Source organism: Mobula birostris, chromosome 5, assembly GCF_030028105.1.
Source record: "Mobula birostris isolate sMobBir1 chromosome 5, sMobBir1.hap1, whole genome shotgun sequence".
Lineage (NCBI taxonomy): Eukaryota > Metazoa > Chordata > Chondrichthyes > Myliobatiformes > Myliobatidae > Mobula > Mobula birostris.
Window position 1 is genome coordinate 64,396,291 of NC_092374.1, and position 23,755 is coordinate 64,420,045.

General features: G+C 39.9%; 1 protein-coding gene across 2 annotated transcripts in view; it reads left to right on the forward strand.

The window, feature by feature from the left end:
• The window catches only part of hsdl2 (hydroxysteroid dehydrogenase like 2), a 150,251-nt gene that overhangs the window by 28,210 nt on the left and 98,286 nt on the right, over positions 1–23,755 (forward strand). For both annotated transcript variants that reach the window (XR_011886013.1, XM_072258177.1), the window contains exon 3: positions 14,273–14,371. Coding sequence is in view for 1 of the 2 variants with exons in the window: in XM_072258177.1 (XP_072114278.1) it covers positions 14,273–14,371 (99 nt within the window). In the remaining variant the exon portion in view is untranslated. The remainder of the gene's footprint in view (positions 1–14,272; positions 14,372–23,755) is intronic.

A 23,755-nucleotide genomic window follows, 5' to 3' on the forward strand; every position in this document is an offset into this window, starting at 1 on the left:
GGGAAATGTTTGCAGGGTTCACTTTTCTGCATTTTGGATTGGGGATTAAGGGAAATGTATATTAATGAGGTTTGGAATTCATGTGATAAAAAACTTTTCACTGGATCCCATTGAGACACACAGTACATTGCAACATTTAAGTGGCTGGTATTTTGATAATCTTTATTAGCAGCAGATATGAAATATTTTTAATTTGATACTCTCCTCAATCCTGTACTTTAGAATTTGAAGTTTAGAATGAAATTATTCAAAAGTAGGATTATATTTCATAAAGTTTATGCTAATTTATTTTGTATATTATAATACGTAAAATGAGTTTTCAGAAATGATCATCTCATTAGCAAATATGATCATTTTTGCAATCTTGACACTTTACTTACAACAAGGGAATGCTGACTTCTGCACTCCTGATACAGAAAGATCAAGGAACAGTGGGAGACTTGGATAGAGGAGTACAAGATGACAAGAGATATAGATAAGAGTGGATAGTAAGAGTCTTTTTTTTTCCCAGGGTGGAAATGGCTGATATGAGGGGGGCATAATTTTAAGGTGTTTGGAGGACAGAGAATAACACTGGGAATGGTAGTTGCATGGAGCATGCTGCCAGTGGTTGTGGTAGAGGCAAACACATTGGGGACTTTTAAGAGATAGGGACATGGATGATACAAAATTGGAGGGCTACGTGGGAGGGAAAGGTTAGATTGATCTTAAAATAGCTTAAAAGGTTGATACAACATCTTGGATCGGAGGACATGTTCTGTGCTGTAATGATCTATGTTATCTGCTTAAGCTACACTGAAATAAATTTGGGGCAAATGTGTACCTAGAGTGGTGATAATGTGGACTGTGTTACAGTGATCAATTGCAAGTGTGCATTTTAGGGGAAACTTGTTGAATCTACAAGGAATAAAGTAACAGACGAGTTACTGGTGGAGGTGAAGTGAAGATGAGGATGCAAGATCTGTATAAATACAGTCATTGGCCATGGATTGAATGGCATGTTTTCATGCAATTTGATGTAATTCTGTCCTATTTTAGGTGTGTTATGTTAGCTTTCAAATATATCCCCTTAAACCTTTTGTTTATTCGCAGCCAGCATTTTCTTTTAGTTTGTGTGTAACTTACCTAATTCCTCTGAAGAGAGGGTTGTGACCAGCTTTTTGGGCTACCTTGTAGGGGCTTGGTACCATTCAGTTATTGCTTATTTTGGGTGTTTCACAGGGCAATTAAATCTTTTACACAACCAAGTTCATGTGTGTCTCAGACACCTGATGGGACCAGGGGGCCAGAGGGAGACTGCCAAATTCTATTTTGTACTGAGAATCTAATACAGCCAACACCTATCTGTAAACCACCCTGGAATTTAAATTAACCTTTTGTTCTTGCCTTTACCATCATCTCACATAAGCAACCACAAATCTGGAATGTACTTTTTGGCTATGAGTTTTAAGGCCACTTTGTGTTCTTGGCATTTATTCATTATTCTATCCTTGGGGGAGCACTTGATGAATTGTTGCTTTGTCGTAGACACAGTAAAATATGTATTAATGTACAAATGGTCATGATATGAGCAGAACAATGATGTGATATGTCCATTGTCATTTTTATTACCTGTTAGATTTTTTTGCATACGTTTTGTTTGTTTTGATTGTCTTGGAATCAAAGTGAAGAATGCCCTATTTGGGAATATTATTGCTTGTTTCAACTGGAAGTATGAAGTGGTTTTGTATCTTGATGAGACGTTTTCTGATAAACTCGATCTTACTATTGTCTCATTTAGTTGGTTATTATAGCTTGTTTATAATTTTTTGCTTTTATGTTATATTTGATGTTCTGTGTTTAAATCTCATATCCTGCAGCAGGATTATTAACTGTTATGGATTTGGAGGTTTCTTTGTCTCTTTAAACTTCACTCCTGCTCCTGTAGTTCTCAAAGTTTTAAAACTGGATTTCAGCTAATTAAAGACTTCATGACTTGTTGAAAATGCATTGATTTAGCTTAATAGCATGGAACAGATGGATGACAAAGCAGCACAAAACTCTTGTGCATTAAACATAGAAAAGAACTACAAGAAGGTTAAGACAGGTAAAATCAGAAATGGATGCCGTGAGAAAGTGGGTATTGTTTAAGAGGTGCTGAAAGGCTTAATCAAAAGGAATGAATTTAGTAGGATTGAGAAGAGGAAAATTATGATGTTTCCTAATCTGTTTAAGATGGGCCACAATTCTTTAGAGATCTAAGATGCCACATAAGAAGGAAATAGAAGTGTATTAAGCATTATTTATTTATTTATTGGCCTAAAGCGCACAATAGGCCCTTCCAGCCTTTTGTGCCATGCTGCCCAGCAATCCCTTGATTTAATCCTAGCCTAATCACAGGACAATTTACAATGTCCAATTAACCTACCAAACAGTACATCTTTGGACTGTGGGTGGAAACCGGAGCACCCGGAGGAAACCCACACAGTCACGAGGAAAACGTACAAACTCCTTACAAGCAGCGGTGGGAATTGAACCCTGGTTGCCTATACTGTAAAGCATTGTGCTAACCACTATGCTACTATGCCACCCTGTAGAAGAGCCAATTGAATAATATAGTATTTTAGCTGTTTAAATTTTCCTTAAGTAAATGTTAACTTGCTGAAAAGTTTCATTCAGTTGCATGATTTATCCATTGTATATTAATGCCTTTGTGTTTGTTTATGAAGAATAATGAATTTACACAAGAAGCAACGTTAAATACTTAACCTCTTAGCCAGTCAGCTCTTAAATCTTGACAGACTTTGACAAGTTAAGAAATGACAGTGGCTTCTTGACATGTAGAATCATTACTTTTCTTGCTGTAAGATGTTAACCATAGTTATATTTTATGAGCTGCTATAGCATAGGAAATATTCAGCACTGTTCAAAGAAGATCTTGGCATTTGCCCGGTTTTCAGAATAGCAATTTTTCCTCGCTCAATGCTACTAAAACTGATATATTTTTATTTACCTCTTTGTTCTCAGTGGGTCCAGCCATACAAAATTACTACATCAGCCTCCTAATAGATTCATTTTATTTTGGCAGTGAATTATTGCATCTGAGGCATGAAAGGATATAAATCCAAATGCCTCCTTTCATGTGTATAATTGGTATGTTGAACTGCAAATTCATGGAATTCTAATACAGTAGCTGTGCAAATGAATGACGTTTATGTCATAGTCTGCAATTTAGATCTGTTTTACATAGAAGCACAAAACCAGGCTGATAGTGCTTATGTCAGTGGATCTTGCTTTGATTTTACATGTGCATTTATTGAATGTAATATCTCCAATGTATTACTCTTAGATGTTTTGATGCTATTTAATATACTGTCGACAAGTTGAAGCATTAATGTGACCATTTTTATTGGAATTTTATACTCATTTTAGTCACTGGCAAGATTCAGCCTCACTCCATGTGAAAAAGTATTACCTAATTCCATGGCTTCTACCACCTTGACAGATGAGGGAGCAGATGCATTAGAGCACCATAACCTAATTATCCACCACGTTGTATACAATCCTGTATTATCTCATGGGTACATTCCATTATTGGCTTTGGACAGTGATATTTAGTCAACAGAACTCTAAGACTATCATCACCGGTGATGATGTTGAAGAGAGTGACACACCATAATTAGAGCAAGTCCAAAAACAGGTGGTTGATAGACTTAGCCGATGTGTTCAATGTACGACTATTCCCAATTCAAAAAGCAAGAATTTCATTTGAGTAAAAATCATGTGGAGAATCACTTCTTAATTTTCTAGTTGCTTTAATTATTTGTATCCTGAAGACATTTACACCACTGTCGTCAGTGTGACTGTACGTTTCTGTAGATGTATATCTGTCCGAAATGTTGATTTCAGAGCACTGGTAATTATATTTAAATTATAGTTGATTTTCTGATGCTATTATCTTTACCTGTGATGCAACACAGAACTGGTGTCAGCAGTTAGGTTATTGGGCATGTCAATACAGAATCTTCCAGTCAAGATGGCGCCTGGGTACAACACTTCTTCAGTGAAATTCTTCCAGATAGATCATGAAACCATATATTTCACTTCTTTTATGTCTTTTACGTTTGTTTTTTGTCTTGACTGTGATTCTGGAACTATTGGAGCCAGTGATTGCAGTTTGGAGATCGTTTGGGTGTCCCAGTGCTCTGCATTCTCCGAGAGGATTCTGGGAGGCAGAGGCAGCGTGCGGGAAGGTTGTGAGCCCATGTTTGACTCTATTTTGCTGATTAAAGCTTCCATTTATTTGCCAATTAAAGCAACGAGGAAGATTGAAATGCCGGTGGCCTGCTTTTTATCACTGGTGAGATCACTGCTGCTGGAGAAGGGAGACTGCCTTTTTATCATTGGTGAGATTGCTCTGCCTTTTCATGCTGGGGATATTGCTCTGATGTGGAGAGGGAATACTACCTTTTATCACTGATGAGATTGCTCTGCTATGGAGAGAGAGAATGTTGCCCAGGTTTTCTGCATTTTGGATGTGCACTTGGACTGTGGACTTTTTTTCAGTCTTATAGTTTTCTGCATTCTAAATTTTTCGTGGGGTGGGGGCGAGGATTTGGGTGTCGATGTGCCTGTTCTGTTATTTTTCATATTTTTGTGAGGGAAGGAGGGATTTGGGGGTGGATGATTGTCCTGCCTTTATTTTCTTTCTTGGTTTCATGGCTATCTGGAGAAGAAGAATTTTAGAGTTGTATACTTTGATAATAGATGAACCTTTGAACCAAATATTGTTTCCTCTCCCCATTGTTACATCATCAATTAAATGTTTTATGATGAGAATTTGAATCGGGCATTTCATGATCTTGGAAATCTGGTCACTAGTAACACAAAAAATGCAACATGATAATTTTTGTAAGATTGGCTTGTGATAAATTTTGGCCAGGAAACAAAGTCTGACAAAAGGCCAAGTGCTTGCTTTTCTATGCTTATGCACTTGTAAGGGGAGAAATTCATCCTTTGTTGCTCGTGCTAGGTATTATGTGAGAACTTGCCCGAGCATGATCTCTCCATTAATTCAGTAAATGTTCAGAGGTGAGTGCAACTGGCAGTCAGTAATATTACACTCATTGAGCACCTGTCTCTCCCTTGAAGTTATTCTGTAAAGCTTGTTTTTCTGGTGATAATATTGATAAGGTTTTAATTCAAGGTTTAAATAGATTGACTTGATTATTGAATTCTTCTCCTTTTGATGTTACTCAGGAAATATTGTTGTGTGTAACAAAATGTGAACCTTGCCTTTGGTATTGAACACTGATTAAGTATACAATCATATATGAGGCGACTTGGAAATGCTCAGTTTATGCTCCATCCCTCAACAGAAATTTCTTCATCATTTAGATTCTAATACACAAGTGCATGCAATTATATCCCTCTTCAATTGGGTCAATGAGAAATGCTTTGAAAAAATATTGGATCTAAAAACTATCATAACTTCTCTTTAGAAATATATAGGAATGCTATAATTTCAGTGTCTTTGAGAGAGGAAAAAATAATAACAATAATAAGAAGAAAAAATATATGTATAATGAATAGATTAAAAATCCTGCAAAAACGGAAATAATATATATTAAAAAAGTGAGATAGTGTTCAAGGGTTCAATGTCCATTTAAGAATTGGATGGCAGAGGGGAAGAAGCTGTTCCTGAATCACTGAGTGTGTGCTTTCAGGCTTCTGTAACTTCTACCTGATGGTAACAGTGAGAAAAGGACATGCCCTGGGTGCTGGAGGTCCTTAGTAATGGACGCTGCCTTTCTGAGACATCAGTCCTCGAAGATGTCCTGGGTACTTTGAAGGCTAGTACCCAAGATGGAGCCGACTAAATTTACAACTCTCTGCAGCTTCTTGCAGCCCTGTGCAGTAGCCCCCCCCCCCCCCGCAGACCAGACTGCTCAGAATGCTCTCCACGGTACATCTGTAAAAGTTTTTGAGTGTATTTGTTGACATACCAAAACTCTTCAAGCTCCTAATGAAGCATAGTCACTGCCTTGCCTTCTTTATAACCGCATCGATATGTTGGGACCAGGTTAGATCCTCAGAGATCTTGACACCCAGGAACTTGAAACTGCTCACTCTCTCCACTTCTGATCCCTCAATGAGGATTGGTGTGTGTTCCTCTGTCTTACCCTTCTTGAAGTCCACAATCAGTTCTTTTGTCGTACTGACATTGAGTGCCAGGTTGTTGCTGCGACACCATTCCACTAGTTGGCACATCTTGCTCCTGTGCGCCCTCTCGTCACCTGATATATGCAGTGCTTTGCAAAAGTTTTAGGCACATGTATATATAGCTAGAGTGTATAGTGCTTTTCACAGTACTGTATTTGTCAATGTGGAGCGGAGAGGGAGTTTGTAAATGTTAAGGAACAAAGTATGTTGGGAATGGCAAGGGCAGAGTGCTTTGGGAGGGGTGTGGGACAGGTGGCAGAGAAGGAGTGCCAAGGCCAGGCGGTGGCATGGGTGCAGGCGCATCCAGCCTTGAGACACCAGGCAAGACCGTGAGAGTCTAAACAATTAGTCTATTGATCCTTACAGAATATCTCTCTGGTGCTGTCTACTCCTTCCCTTCTCCCTTCCCATTTTCCCAACCATGATTCCCCTCTCCTTGCTGCGTTCTTACTGTCAGTCCACATTAGAGACCCATATCGGAATCAGGTATATGTCATGAAATTTGTTTTCTTGTGCAGCAGCTGTGCAGTGCAACACACACAATTACTACAGTATCTACAGTATTGTGTACCTAAGACTTTTGCACAGTGCTGTATGTCTGTAAGAATGCTTTACACTAATATCAGAAGGACTAGATTTGATATTTCTCTTGGAAATGCATGCTAGAGATGGCAATTTTTAAAAATATGAAATAAGTGAGAAAGAGAGACAGAAGACTGGATTGTCTAGAATTCAGTTTTAGTTATTATTGGGAGCTTAAAAAAGGGAAATTTTTGTTTTCAATCTTCTCTTGTTCTTTCTATTCCCAATCCTATAGTCTCTCCCAGTTTTGCAACCTTTTTCAAACCCTGAGCTCCGAAACTAAGCTTCTCCTGATTGAATGTTCTAGTCTTTCGATCTTCCCTGAATATAAATGTGCTTTTGGTGCTTTAGGAGATTTAACTTAAATGCTGGAATGTAAAGAAAAATTATTGTATGGAAGCTCCTGTGGAGCCAGAGGCATTCAACTTTTAGAATGTTAATAGAGAACATCCAACACGCTCCATGATATTGGATCAGATTCCCAAGCTTGATCACTATGTCTGTCAGTATGATTTCCTTGTTCTAATTTGGCTGAATTGCTAACTGTTTTGTGTTACTTTCAACACACTCAGGGATGTGTTGGTTGCTGAAGATCAATGAATTTGGCATGCCTTTTGGAACAGAGGGCTTTCTCAGAAGAACAGGTTGAAGTTTTTATTATAAAGGTGCAGCGCTTTCATCTGTGAAGCCAACAGTCTGACATCCTGATCTTGTGTTACAAATGGTTGAATGACAAAATTCTGAACTACTGAACTTCAGAAAAGTGGACTATCACTATACCAAGAAATGCACCATCCAGATGTTTTGGTGAGAGGCTTGCATTTATATAATGTGTTTCATGTCTCCCACTAATGAGTACAATACTTGATTAGCATTTATGCATTTGAAGCCTTTCGACCTCGATATTTTGAGTGACTGAATGGCTTGGCAAAAGATGAGCATGAATGTGCAAAACATAAAAAGACTTGGAAACGGGGAATAAAAACCTTTAGCTTTGTTCCTTCATAATCCACTCATAATTAGCTAAAAGAGTCTTTCTGAAACCTGAAGATTCTGTCCTTTCTCCCATTTCCCGACATGGTATAGAATTCAATTAACATACAGGCAACCCTGGGCTACAGGTGTTCAGGTTACTGAAATTTGTCCTTAGGGATTTCATAATCACCACCCAGAAATATGAGATATGGAATAAAATGTAGGGAACATAAAGTAAATAAATTGATGCAATTTTTTCAACTGTCATTTCTCAACATATGCAGAGATGCCATATTGTAATACAGCCTATAACTTGGGGGGGTTGTCTATGTTTATTATCTTATTACATGGCTTTAATAATCTTTACTTTGAAGATATTCATTGACCCAAAATTAATTGTTTTTAGCAAATCACACAACAGCCCTGCTGGGATAAAAGATATCTTTCTCAATCTATTGTCAATTCTTTTCTGAAGTTCAAACTTGTGTCTAGTGTGAAATCAATCATTATTCTAGATACCTATCTGTTCCTCTTTCACTTGCTGTTATATAAATTGTTCCTTGAGACATGAACCTGAAACTTGGCTTCTTTTTCTTTTTCCACAGAAAATGTTGTTCTTACCAACCCTCGTGCACTTATAGTTGGTTTAGGCCTGGAGTTTTCAGGCAGTTTTATGTTGCTCGGTTATTAGTGTTTGGTTTTATCTTCCTTGTATCTAAAAGCACAAGAAAAATAAAAAGCATTGCTGTCTGTGCCAACTCCTGAAATGAGCATACTGTAATCTGCTTCATGGCAAGAGATTATCCAGGGAGTAATGAATTCTGTCAGTCTCCTTGGAAAAATATGAAGTTCCTCACTGATTTGTGGGAATCTTAAGTCCTCACAAAAGAGAAGTGTACTGAGTGCCTTGAGTCTATATAATGAGATCATGGGAGAGCCACAAAAACAGCAGAAGTTCACAGCATCCCAAGCTACCCACCATGTCAAGGCCCTCCCATTTTGTAGATCCCAAATGCTCTGCCACCTCAAACTCACAAATTGCATTGAAAAAGATTGCTGATTCGGAAATAAAACAAAAAATCTGCAGATGCTGGAAATCTGAAATAAAATCCACATACCGGAAGTATTCAGAAGGTCAGACAACATCAGTGGAGAAAGAAACAGATTGATAACCTTTAATCAGTTCTAATGAAAAATTATGAACCTGAAACTTGGCTTCTTTTTCTTTTTCCACAGAAAATGTTGTTCTTACCAACCCTCGTGCACTTATAGTGGGAAACTGTCTATTTGTTTACTAATTTTATATATATATATATATATATATATATATATATAAATATATATACTCAATAATAATTCTTGGTCTGTTCACTGCATATAGTTTAATTTAGCATGCCCCCAACAAGTGACTCATTTATTGCATGAGTGATTGACAATTCAAAGTTCAAAGTACATTTATTGTCAAAGTATGTATACATTATACAACCTTGAGATTCGTTGCCTAACAGGCAGCCACAAAACAAAGAATCCTAAAAAAAACATAATGAATATTGTCAAACACCCAATATGCAGAGAGAGAAAAAAGCAAGTCGGGCAAACAATACAAGTAAGTAGATAGCGTTCAGAACTGGAATTTTACTAAAGACATGAAGCCAGACATCTCTGCAGCTGGAGTAGGCAACAGCCACAGTTCATCTCAAAGCCGATTAATCTCTGCAAGACCACAGATGCGATGCCAGGCATCACTGCAGCCGGCACTGCAGTTTAGCGTAGAGCTGAGTAAACGTTGTGGAGCAGCGATCTGAACTGGCCCTTGCTTCACCTCCGGTCACGACACTCTGACCTTTTCAATCTAGCCCATTGCTTACATCGTCCAAACATCGGGTCATTCCTTGCTTTCAGACTGCTCTGGGGCCTGGACACTGCCGCCACGTTTCAGCCTGTACCCGACCTTTCCAATTTGTACTGGCTCTTGGGGACATCAGTCAGACATCGGGAACTTCCTCACTCTTGGGGACGCTAGGACTCTGCCTTGACTGTGCTTCAACCCCAACTCTACCTCCGCTTGCCACAACCATGCCTCACCTTTGCTTCTGCCTCCACCACCATTTGCTCACCTTTCCATTGTTAGCGTTGATCATTATTGATAAAGTGTTATGAATAAGGTATATAGTAGTTTCCTTTGCTTTGCTTTTTGCTGACAGTAAGTAGTCACTGGGCAGCACCATCTTAAGCTGGAAGTTCCATGGCAGCCTACACTAATATCAGTGTAACCTGTGTGTGGTGCTTTGCTATCAACTTGATAGGTGAGAAGCCCTCTTGATCTTTGATTTCAAACAAGTTGAACGGGTAAGATAGTTTATGGTTGTTGTTTGTATCAACTTGAAAGCTGATGTGAAAGGTGAGATTGTGGATTTGTGTCTGAACTTCTTCGCTGCTTCACCAGTATTTTTGAGTTGGGAACGGTCTTCTCAACTTCATGTCAGCCTAAAGCTGCAGCAAGGATAGCTGGAAGAGGTTTCAGTCGGATAGAATCAAAGACACTCATATGAAGGACAACGTTTCCTTTGAATGGAAAATCTGACAAAAAATAGTGGATATGGCCCAGTCCACCATGGGTAAAGCCTTCCTCACCATTGAGCACATCTACAAGAAGTGTTGCTGCTTTCCCATCATCGGGGATCCCTACCACTCAGGTCGTGCATTTTTCTAACAGCTGTCATCAGAGATACAGGAGCCTCAGGACTCAAACCACCAGGTTCCGGATCAGTTACTAACTTCAACCATCAGGCTCTTGAACCAGAGAGGATAACTTTCACTTGCCCCATCACTGAACTCTTTCCACGGCCTGTAGACTCACTTTTCAAGGACTCTTCATATTCTTGATATTTATTTATTATTATTTATGTATTTATTTTTGTATTTGTATAGTTGTCTTTTGCAATCAGGTTGGAAGCCCAAGTTGGTGCAGTCTTTCATTGATTCTATTATGGTTATTCTTCTGTTATGGAATTATTGAGTATGCCTGTAAGTAAATGAATCTTAGTGTTGTATATGATGACAAGTGTTGTATATGATGACATATATAGTATGTACTTTGATAATAAATTTACTTTGAACTTTGACCACCTCATATACCACCTAGGCAGCCTCCAATCTGATGGCATGAACATAGATTTCTCCATCTTCCAGTATTTGTTTCCCTCCCCTTTTCCTCTTCATTTCCTCACTCTGGCTTCTTACCTCTTTTCCTCACCTGCCTATCATCCCTGGCTGGTGCCCTTCCTCCTTCTCTTTCTCCCATGATCCATTCTCCTCTCCTATCAGATTCCTTCTTCTCCAGCACCTTGCATTTCCATTTATCACCTCTCAGCTTCTTACTTCATCCCATTTCCCTCGCCCAGCTGGTTTCACCTATCATCTTCGTCCACTTTCTCCTCCTTCCACCTTCTTATTTCGGCACCTTCCCCTTCCTTACCAGCCTTGAAGAAGGGTCTCAGCCTAAAATGTCGACTGTTTATTTATTTCCATAGATGCTGCCTGACCTGCTGAGTTCCTCCAGCATTTTGTTTCTGTTGCTCAAGGTACTAGAAAAGATTGAGACTTCTCAGTTGTGCCATCCTTTGTTAGTAGCAGCTGACCTATGTAAAGGAAATGCAAATAGAGGATGAAAAAAAACAATTTCTGGATTTGAGATGAGGAACACCGCTGTTGATGGAAATTTGGGAACGCTGGGTAAAGCCCAGCAGATCAGGTAGCATCTTTGGAGAGAAGCAAGTTATTATCAGAACTGACCTATTAGGATTGATCAAATAAATAAAAGAGTACAGATGCTGGAAAACTGAAACAAAAACAGGAAATGCTGGTAACTGGGATGTGGGATTTTGTGAGGGTTGGCATTTTGGGTGATGACCTCCCCTCCCTCCCCTATTGTGATAAGTCTTAGGCTTGAGGTACAAGAGCATGAGCTGCTGTTCTCTCTCTTTGGATGCTGTCTGTTTGCTGCTTGTCACAACATCTGTACTTTTTTAGTGTTCGATCCTTGGCCATTTAATAACACGAGGAATAAAAGAAGTAGGCGAGTCATCCTCTCAAACCTGTTCTTTACTCCTTTCCATTGCAACTGTAGTATCCCTTAAATAGGGAGACCGAAATTTCCAGTACTTGAGGTGCAATCTCACTTACGCCTTGTCAAGTTTCATTAAACTTCCATACTTCTATGCTCCATACTCCTTGTAACGTAGCTCAATAAGGCATTAGTTTTAATTATGTGCTGAACTGCATGATAATATTTTATTTTATGTACAATGGTCTCCAGATCTATTTGTCCTGCAGCGTTTTGTGGTCTCACTTGCTTTGAATAAAAATCAGCTTTTGCATCTATTTTTCGAAGCAGGCATTTTCCCCCATTATATCTGTTTGTAATTTTTAGCCTACAGATGTAATCTATTACGTCCCCTTTCATGTTTTTTGGGTTCTTTTCAAATTTGCTAACCTATCTACAGTACTGTGCCAAAGTCTTAGGCAAATACAGTATATATAGCTAGGGTGCCTAAGACTGAAGCATAGTACTGTATTGTCTACATTAGAGTGGAGAGTGAGTTTGTAAATCTGACGGCAACAAAGGATTTTGGGAACAGCGAGGGTGGAGAGCAGGGTTAGGGATGTGGGACAGGTGGCAGAGAAGGGCTACCAGGGGTGTGGGGTTGGCTTGGATGCAGACACATCCAGTGCTGAGGCACCAGGCAAGGTAATCTGATTCCAAACAATTGGTTTATTGGTCATTAGAAAATGTCTCTCTGGTGCTTCGTGCCGCTGTTCCCCTCTTCTCCCCCTCCCCCTCCCCTTCCCCCTTCCCCCTTTTCCCCTTCCCCACTCCCCTACCTTCTTCCCCTACACTCTTCCCCTCCACATTTCCCCTTTCTACTCCCCCTCCCCTCTTTCACCACTTCCACCCCACCCCCTTCTCCCCATCCCCCTTCTCCCCTTCCCCATCCCCCTTCTCTCCCTCCCCTTCCTTTTTTCAAGTCTGTTACATTCTTAAAGAATTCCAGTGAAGTTGTCCCTTCCTAAAGCCATTTTGACACCTTATCAATAGCTCCTGATTTTCTCAATGTTCTGCAAAAGCCTCAATAATGGGCTCCAACATTTTCCCAATGACGAATACTGTATTAGGCTAACCAGCTTAGTGTTTCAACCTTTCCACTCCCTCAGCCTCCCACTTCCAGCACCTCCTCACTCTCTTTCCGCTTCCCTACCACCCCCCCTTTCCATTTCTGTCTCCCCTTTTTCATTTCACTCCCCTTCCTGAATTGTGACATTAACATTGGCAATTTTTCAATCCACCGTAAGCTCTGGGAATCAAGAGAAATTTGGATATGATAGCCAGTGCATCCATTATCTCTGCAGCACCTTCTTTAAAAGCTTAAGTAGCAGGCTACCAGAGAACTTTTGGCCTTTAACCTATCAATTTGCCAAATTTCTGTTCTGTAGTGATTTATTTCAGAGTTCTCCCTTTCTATAGGTCCTTGCTAATAATTGAAACAATTTTAGTTTTTTCCTGTGAAAGCAAGTTCCAATGAATGGTTCTCCCAGGTGGCCTAGCCTCTTTATCCTTCAAACAGCATCAGAAAAATCACTGTCTTTTTACTTGTGGGATCTTGCTGTGCACCATGGAATGCCATACAGTATAACAGTAATTACACTTGCATAGATGGCTAATTGGTTGTAAAGCTTGTGATACTAAGTACCAGATTTTATTTCTGGAGGGTGTCCCTTGGTTTGATGTTGTGGTGTTCACTGAGCTTGGCAATTAGCTTACAGATGTTTCATCACCAGTCGAGGTGACATTCTCAGTGCATAGTGTCCCTTGGGGCTAGAACAGTTGGTCACTGCCTCCTTGCACCTTTGAGAGTTGCTGCTCTTTGAAACTTAAAAATGCTCGAGTAGCTCCCACAACCTATAAATATCAAAAACGTGATACAGTTGCTGCCGTTCAATATTGAACTCTTCATCTGTATTTAGTTTGGTCACAGGAATAACTAGATCTTATGAATTGGGCCATGAATATGTATTGTAGTGAACTCAGCTAGGTTTGTAAGTTACGAAGTGTGAATGCAAAATACTTAAAATTGTATTTGTAATACTATACCCTCCTTGTTCCTTCCAGCAAAGGATGAGCTGCATGTAATTTGAGCTGCAAAACATGACCTTTTCATTCTGTTATCATTGAAGTATTTGACAGGAAAAGCTGGGCTTGGTGATATCTTTGTAATTATTCTAAACAGTTGACTGATGAATGAATGTTGACAGTCAATACTAGCTCAGTCGCCATGAACACCAAGCTACCTCAGCTTCAGAAAGCTTAATGTGTCTGTTGTGTTTTGCTTTGCATTTCTGTTTTATTTTTGTGAAAAATAGCTTTGCCCAATGCTGTCAATTCATCTCCATGGATAAAGAAAACTGATTGTACACTTCTTTGATTTGTCTAAAATTACTAATTTTTTCTTTCCAGTTGAAGCTGTAGGAGGCAAGGCTTTACCATGCCTGGTTGATGTGCGAGACGAACAGCAAATCAGAGAGGCAGTCCTGAATGCAGTGAAGACATTTGGAGGTACAGTCAGATCAATGATTTTGGATGTGGCAGTCTGGTGGACAGCTAATGACTTTTGACTTTTGTCTTCTGGGAGGTATCAGTTTATAAGCCATATGGTGACTTAAGGTCCTGAGTTAAACTCTGAGCAAGCTGATCAATGGACAGACATTTTTTTTTGCATCTGTAGTACCACAGTGATGCAAGCACTATGTTTCATTTATGCGTTCTCACTATTGTGTAGTTTCGAAAACATTCCTCCCATTCTTCCAGAATCAACCAGTATTTCCAGGCCAGCTACTTAACATCAAAAATAAAACTAGGGTTAACGCAGTGATGTGCAGAGGGATCTATTCACTAAGACTGAGGTGTAATTGTGATGTTTTTGTAATCTAAGGCAATTGATGTAGTTTGGAAAATGGAATTAATGTTCAATTCAGTGGTCACTTTAATTAATTTGAAGGGTGAGCTAAAAGAGGTGTCTGTTCCTACCTTGTGGAAGTGGTTTGAACTCATCTCGCCTAACTGAAGCACAGCAGGTAAAAGAGAATGACCTTTTTTTTGTTGTAATGGGTGCAAAGTTTATATACAGGTAGTCAGGGCACGAATAGCAAATACCAGAGGGCATATGTTCAAAGTTAAGGGAGGGAAATAGGGGAGACATCACGGGTAAGTTTTTTACACAGAGGTTTGTGGGTGCCTGGAATGACTTGCCAGGGATGGTGGTGGAGGCCAAAACATTAGGGGTATTTAAGAGCCTCTTGGACAGGCATGTGGATGAAAAAAATAAAGGGTTATGGGGTAGTGTGAATTTAGTATGTTTTTTTTAAGGAATATATGGGTCGGCACAACATCGAGGGCCAAAGGGCCTGTACTGTGCTGTAGTATTCTAGTGTCCAGTGTCTAGTATCTAATGCCATCAGTTTTTCAGTACAAGTATGAAATATTTACTTGTTTTATGCACATTCTGCCTTCACCTGTTTTTGCTTCTACTTAAAATAACAACAGAATTTTTTAATCCAGTGAATTGTTCCAAAATGCTCTGTAGAAGTTGGAGGAAGGGATCCTAACAATTTATTATGTTTGAACTGTGCAATTGCACCAAGTGCGTGAGGAGTAAATTAAATACAGAAACACATGGCAACCAAGGTTAATCTTACCACGATTTACAGCCTGGAAGCCACTATCCACACATGGAATATATACAGTGTTTATTAACATTTTGTAGAAGTTCCACATGTTGGTGTTAACAGAAGAGCACTAGAGGCTGGTTGTGTTTGAACTAGCCTGCCACCCATGCTTCCCATCCATGTGATTCCTGCACACTTTCGCAGTTTTGTAGGTTCAATGGATTTGTGCTGCAAAATGGAATGGCCTGCAACTGACAGCTTGGTGGCAGGTTCTGAAGCCTCACCCTCTAAGGCATATGTTGTCAAAGTCTTTTAAATTATTTTTAAATGTCTGTGACATTTAAGAATAATTCAAATAGAAAGTTCAAAGTAAATTTATTATCAAAGTATGGAATGTCATCGTATACTACCCTGAGATTCATTTTCTTGCAGACATTCACGGCAGATACCAAGAAACACAATAGAATCAATGAAAAACTACGCTTAGACGGACAAACACCAATGTGCAAAAGAAGGCAGACTGTGCAAATAGGAAAAAAGCTGATTGATAGATAGATAAATAAACAAACAGACAGATCGATAAATAATATTGAGAACATGAGGTGTAGAGCTCTTGAAAGTAAACCCATAAATCGTGGGATCTGTTCAGTCTTGAGCTGAGTGAAGTTATAATGTTGGTATAGGAATATGGTGGTTGAAGGGTAGTAACTGTTCCTGAACCTGATGGTGTGGGACCTCAAGCTCCTATATCTCCTTCCCAATGGCAGCAGTGAGAAGACAGCATAGCCTGGATGGTATGGGTCCTTGATGATGGATGCTGTTTTCTTGTGGCGGTGCTCCTTGCAGATATGCTCAATGGTGGGGAGGGATTTTGCTATGATGGACTGAATTGTATCTACTGCTTTTTTTTCAGGCTTTTCCATTCATTAGCATTGGTGTTTCCATAGCAGGCCATCATGCAACCAGTCAGGATATTCTCCACTGTGCTGTGTCCTAAGCTCCCTTCCTTACCCTCTGTATACTCATGACTGTGTTGCCACCCACAGCTCCAATCCGCTAATAAAATTTGCTGACGATACTACATTGATTGGCCTAATCTCAAGTAATAGTGAGGCAGCCTACAGAGAAGAAGTCATCACCCTGACAGAGTGGTGTTAAGAAAACAACCTGTCCCTCAATGTCGCAAAAATAGGAGCTCGTTGAGGACTACAGGAGGAATGGAGACAGGCTAACCCCTATTGACATCAATGGATCTGGGGTTGAGAGGGTGAACAGCTTTAAGTTCCTTGGCATACACATCACCGAGGATCTCACATGGTCTGTACATACTGGCTGTGTGGTGAGAAAAGCACAACAGCACCTCTTTCACCTCAGACAGTTGAAGAAGTTTGGTATGGGCCCCCAAATCCTAAGAACTTTCTACAGGGGCACAACTGAGAGCATCCTGACTGGCTGCATCACTGCTTGGTATAGGAACTGTACTTCCCTCAATTGTAGGACTCTGCAGAGAGTGGCGTGGACAGCCCAGCACATCTGTAGATGTAAGCTTCCCACTATTCAGGACATTTACAAAAACAGGTGCGTAAAAAGGGCCCGAAGGGTCATTGGAGAACCGAGTCACCCCAACCACCAACTGTTCCAGCTGCTACCATCCAGGAAACAGTACCACAGCATAAAAGCCAGGACCAGCAGGCTCCGGGTCAGCTTCTTCCACCAGGCCATCAGACTGATTAATTCGCACTGATGCAATTGTATTTCTATGTTGTATTAACTGTCCTGTTGCACATATTATTTATTACAAATCACTATAAATTTCACATTGCACATTTAGATGCAGACATAATGTAAAGATTTTTACTCCTCATGTATATGACGGATGTAAGTAATAAAGTCAACTTAATTCAATCTATAGAAGTTTGTCAAAATTTTAGATGACATGTCAAATCTGCACAAACCTCTAAGAAAGTAGAGGCACTGCTGTGCCTTCTTTGTAAAGGCACTTACGTGCTGGTCTCAGGGTAGACCCTCTGAAATGAAAACGCCAAGGAATTAAAGTTATTGACCTTCTCCACCTCCTTTCCGCTGATGTGAACTGACTTGTGGACCTCTAGTTTCATCGTCCTATAGTCAATTATCAGCTCTTTATTTTTTTCTGGCATTGATTGAAAGGTTGTTGTTATATCACCATTCACCCAGATTTTCTCCTTCCTGTATGCTGATTCCTTACTACCTTTTGATTTGGCCAACAGTAGTGTTGTCAGCAAAGTTGAATATTGCATTGGAGCTGTACTTAGCTTCACAGTCATAAGTATAAAGTGAATAGAGAAGGGGACTAAGTACACAACCTTGTGGTGCACCTGTGCTGCTTATGATTGTGGAGGAGATGTTATTGCCAATCTAGAATGACTGGGATCTACAAGTGAAGAAATCGAACATCCAATTACACAAGGAAGTATTGAGGCATAGGTCTTGCAGTTTACTGATTAGTTTTGATGGGATGATAGTGTTGAATGCTGAACTGTAGTCAATGAAGAGCATCCTGATGTTTGCATCTTCATTGCCCAGATATTCCAGGGTTGAGTGAAGAACCAATGAAATGGTATCTGCCTCTGACCTGTTGTGATGAATTAGAGCCACTCTTCAGGCAGGAGTTGATATGTTTCATGACCAGCCTCTCAGCAGCTCATCAGAGTGGATGTAAGTGCTACTGGGTGATGGTCAATGAGGCAGGTTACCAAGTTCTTCTTGGGCACTGGATGATTGAGGCCAGCTTGATGGAGGTGAGTACCTCAGACTGCTGAAGCAAGCGGTTAAAGATGTAAGTAAACACTCTAGCTAGTTGCTTAGCACAGGTCTTTTATAGAAAATAGAACTAAGTAATTAGCAAAAACACTTAAAACAATTATTTTAAAACAGTTTTAACTGATATTATTTAGTAATATTCATTTAAAAGCAACTTCAACCAATTAGCATTTCCATCCAGGTTTAAGATTTAATTGAGACAAGGTGGTTTAAAGCTGAGGAGGTGGATGTGAAGTAAGGTAAACTCTTCAACCCACAGAGAACATAGAATAGTACAATACTGGATAGGCCATTTGGCCAGTGATACTGTGTTGATCTTGATGCCAATGTATGTTAAACCTCCTCGTGTATCATCCTTGTCCCTCCATTCACTTCATATTAAAAGCTTTTTAAACTCCACCAAAATGTTTGATTCCACTTCACCTTTGATAACCTACTTCAGGCACCCACTACAGTCTGTGCAGAAGAAAAAAAAAACTTACCTCTCATATTATCTTCAAATTTCACCCCTCTAACCTTAAAGGTATAACCTCTGGTGTTTGTATTTCTACCCTGAAGAAAAGATATTGACTGTCTACCCTATCAATGTCTTTTGTAACCTTAAATACCTCATTTACAGCTACCCTTAGCCTCTGAGCTCGAAAGAGAACAACCTACGTTTGCCCAACCTTTGCTTATAGCTGATAACCACTAAACCAGACAGCATCCTGATAAACCTTTTCTGTACCATTTCCATAGAGAACACATTATTTCGATAATGATCCAACCAGAACTGACTGCAATACAAGTGCAGTCTGACTAAAATTTTATACAGCTGCAGTATGACTTCCTTACTTCTATGCTTATCACCCCTACCAATGAAGGCAAGCAGGCCACACCTTTGCTACCATATCTACTTACTTATCCATGTTCATTGAACTATAGACCAGGATTCCAAGATCCCTCTGTTCATCGGTGCTATTAAAGGGTGTACAATTAACTGTATATATTCTTTTTCATTTGACCTTCCAGAGTTCATCGGTTCTTGCTCGATTAAATTCCATCTGCCACTTCTCTGCACATATCTGTAACTGATCTGTATCCCACTGTATTCTTTGATAGTCCTTCACACTGTCCACAATCCACCAACTTTTGTGTCACTTGCATACATGCTAACCTCCATTTTCGTCCAAATCATTAATGTATATCTCAAACAACAGAGTTCCCAGCATCAATTTTTGCAAAACACCACTGCACTGGCCACAGACCTCCAGCCACAATAACAACCTTCCACTCCTGCTCTCTGTCTTACATGGGCAAGTCCATTCCAAATCCAAACTTGCAATTGGTCTTTATCTTCTGAATCTGCCTACCATGAGGGTCATTATCAAATGCTTTACTAAAGTCCATGTAGATAACTTCCATTACCTTACATGACACCTTTGTCATGAAACTTCTCATGAATACATTACCTCTGGAGTCCAGAGCTTGACGGTTGGTGGAGTGGATGGTTCAGCGGGCTGACACTGATCTTCCAACGTGCTTTGTACTGTTGTTTTTCAGTATGCAGGCTTGGAAGACAATAAGGTGTACATCTGTGTGATGCTATTAGTGAGAAGTCTTTTTGAAACTACTGACTGAATAAAGGTACAATCTGGGATGTTCATTTCTCGACCTTTATCACGTGCCTGGGGCCTCTGCACCTCCCTCTACAAATAGATCCTTGCCTTCCTTACTTCTCTACTCTGCACACCCACAACTGTGTGACTAGGCACAGCTCAAATGCCATCTATAAATTTGCCAATGACACAACTGTCTCTGGCGGAATTTCAGATGGTAACGGGGAAGCGTACAGGAGCGACATAGATCGGCTAGTTGAATGGTGTCGTAACAACAACCTTGTAGTCAACGTCAGTAAGATCAGCAAGTTGATTGTCAGGAAGGGGAAGTCAAAGATACACACACCAGTCCTCATCGAGGGACAGAAGTGGAAAGGGTAAGCAGTTTCAAGTTTCTGGGTGTCAACATGTCTGACGATCTATCCTGCAGTCAGCTTATTGATGCAGTTACAAAGAAGGAACAACAGCTGCTATATTTCAATAGGACTTTCATTAAAGACTTGCAAATTTCCACAGACATACCTTGGAGGGCTTTCTAACTGGTTGTATCACCATCTGGTATGGAGGGGACACTGCACAGGATCAGAAACAGGAAGTTGGAAACTCAACCTGCTCCATCATGGTTACTACCCTCTCCAGCATCAACGTCTTCAAAAGGACAATGCCTTAAAAAGGAGGCATCCATCATTAAGGACCCCATCATCTAGGACATGCCCTCTTTTCGTAACTACCATGATGGAGGAGGTATAGGAGACAAAAGAGGTTTGGTGAATGTTTCAGAGACACCTTCTTCCCCTCTGCCATCAGATTTCTGAAGGGACAATGAACCCATCAACACTACCTCGCTATTTTTAATATATCTTTTTAAGCTAATCTACAAAACATTGTGAATCAGGTCAATTCAAAAGAATGGTCTTATGGTCTTAAAATCAAAAGGAAAATTTCAAAACCTGTGATCATTTTACTAAAAATTAAAAACCAAAATTGTGAGGCTGATAAAGTATTCATCCCCTTTGTAATTACTACACTAACTTTATTCAGTAGCAATATATTACCTTATTTGTTAATGTGTAATATCAATATTTGTTGATGTAGATAATTGGAGGATCACCTGTTTTCAATTAATTCATAAGAATTAATACCCCCTCTCTCTGTACAGTCTAACAGTATGGTAGTTTTTCAACAGAGCAAACCAAATTGACACAAAAAAGCATTGAAGACAAGTCAGGGAAATGATACTAGAGAAGCAAAGATCTGGGGAATGGTTCAAGACCATCTCAAATGCACTGAACATACCTCAGTGCTCGTGCAGTCCATCATGAAAAAGTGGGGAATAAACATGGAACCACAGCCACACTGTCTAGATCAGGCTGCCCTTCTAAACTTAGTCACTGGAGTAGAATGGCACGTTTAAGAGAAGCTACTGTGATGCCAGCAGTCACTCTGAGTAAGCTGCAGAGGTCGGTGGCTGCAGTTTGGAGAGTAACTTCATGGTTCCATGCTTGCACAAGGCCTTGCACAAAAAGGGTACTTCTGGAAGAGTGGCAAGGAAGAAGCTCTGGTTTTTAAAAAAAAAACCATATCTTTGTTCGTAAAGACTTTGTAAAGCATCAGGTAGAAGAACTGCAAAGATGTGGAAGAATGTCTTGTGGTCAGATGAGATTAAAGTGGAAATTTTTGGCCTCAACACTAAGCGGTACAATTAATGTAAATCTAATATTGTGCATCAACCAGGTAACACCATCCCTACTGCAAAGTATGGTAGAGTTGGCATCATCGTATGAGGATATTTTTCAGCAGCAGCGACTGGAAATCTGGTCAGGATTGATGTGAAGATGAATGCTGCTAAAATACGGAGAGATCCTGGATTAAAAACTTGCTAGCCTCTGCCAGAAAGTTTAATCAGGGGAGGAGGTTCGTCTTTCAGCAGGATAATGACTCAAAGCACATTGGCAGATCAACCATGGAGTGGCTGCAAATGAAGAAAATTGATGCCCTCAAATGGCCTAGCAGGGTCCTGACCTTAACCTGATCAGACATCTCTAGCAAAACCTCAATATTGCTGTTCATTGCTCCCCAACTAACCTGTTAGAGCTTGAGCAATTTTGCAAGGAGAAATGGGCAAATCTTGCTCCAAAACGTTGTGCAAAGCTAAAAGAGGCTTATCCAAAAAGACCACTGGCTGTAATTGCTGTGAGAGGTGGTTCAACTAAGTACAAAGCAAAGGGAGGTGAATTCTTCTGAACCACTGTCATTTCAGTTTTTGTTTTTTTAGTTCTTCATGCTTTACAATTATCCCCTGTTTTGTAGGCGCTACTGTGAAAAGGGAGCATGTGATTCATAAATAAAAATTGTCAGTTAAATTGCTCAAAATCCCTGGTTGTAAAACTCATTTATATGAACAATGGGTTGAGGGCTAAATAGTTTTTCAAGGCACTCTTTAACTAGGGTGCCTTAGACTTTTGCAAGATCGGGACTGTAGTGATTTCATGCATTGCACTGTACTGCTGCTTCAAAAATAAACAAATTTCACGATACATGCTGGTGATAATAAACCTGATTCTGATGATAAACCTGATTCTGATATGGGTCTCAATTGTGGACTGAGAGTGGAAGTGGGAAGGGAGAGGGAAATCATGGTTCAGGAAATGGAGAAGAGAGAGGGGAGGGAACGGGAAGCATCAGACTGGCATTTTGTAATGATCAATAAACCAGTTGTTTGGAATTAAATGACCTTGTCTGGTGTCTCTGGGTGCCATCCCCGCCCCAATACTCCTCAGCCAGCTGGCTCACACCCCTCCCAAGTTACTCCACCCTCACCATTCCTAACATTCTTTGCTCCAACCAGACTTACAAACTGGCTGTCTGCTCCACGTTAACAAGTACAGTACTGTGCAAAAGTCTTAGTCATCAGTGCTGTATAGGTATATGTGCCTAAAGGCTTTTGTACAGTGTGTGTGTATGTGTATATTATAATATTTAGCTTCATTATTATTATTTATTTCAATGTACTGCTACCGCAAGCAAATTTCATGACATATGCCTGATGCTGATTCATCCATTCATCACCCGTGTGCTCTCTGCACATTCTATGACTATCTATTTTGTCCCTTTTATTTCTCAGTTTCTGATTATCAGTAACTTTGTCTCCACTTGAGTGAGGTTTGTCGATGCCAGACAAAACTGGCTTCCTTCTAATCACAATTTGCATTCAATTTCCTTTGGGTTTACTAACATTGTCTAGCAATGTTATTGGACTGGCAAGAATGACAACAGTTTCCTCATAACAAAGACTGAGATTGCATCATTGGATCTGGTCAATCAGTGATTTTGGTGGGCAAGTGATAGCAAAATACTCTACATCTTCTCACATGACTCGGAACTTTAGGTGATCTACTTGATAGCCCTCCAAAGGTACCAGATGTTCTTTGCCTCAATTTTATTGTCATGAATTCCTTCTGGGACATTTATGACAAATATGCCTCACTGTGAGGCATGCCTTAATGTTTTCATTCAGATTGTGGGTTTAAATCCCACTCTAGATAGCTGAACCCAGAAATCTACATTGGTGCTCTGAATTGTAGTCCTAAGAGTGATGTATTGCAGGAGGTGTCATCTTTCAAGTCACTCAGCCTAGTTCTGCACCTGTGTCTTGTGTCTTATAGTAAATCCAGGCCTGGTTCTATCATCTGAAATAGATTTGTAAGAACTTTGGGCACTATTCCTCCCTAAGTTTCTGGGAGCTTGCTGAGTGTCATTTTTGCTCACTATCAGTGACTGCACTTCAAAAATGACTTCATTGGTTGTAAGTTACTTTGGGATGTCCTGACGTTATGAATGGTGCTGCAGCATCACAGGCCTTTCTTCATCCCTTT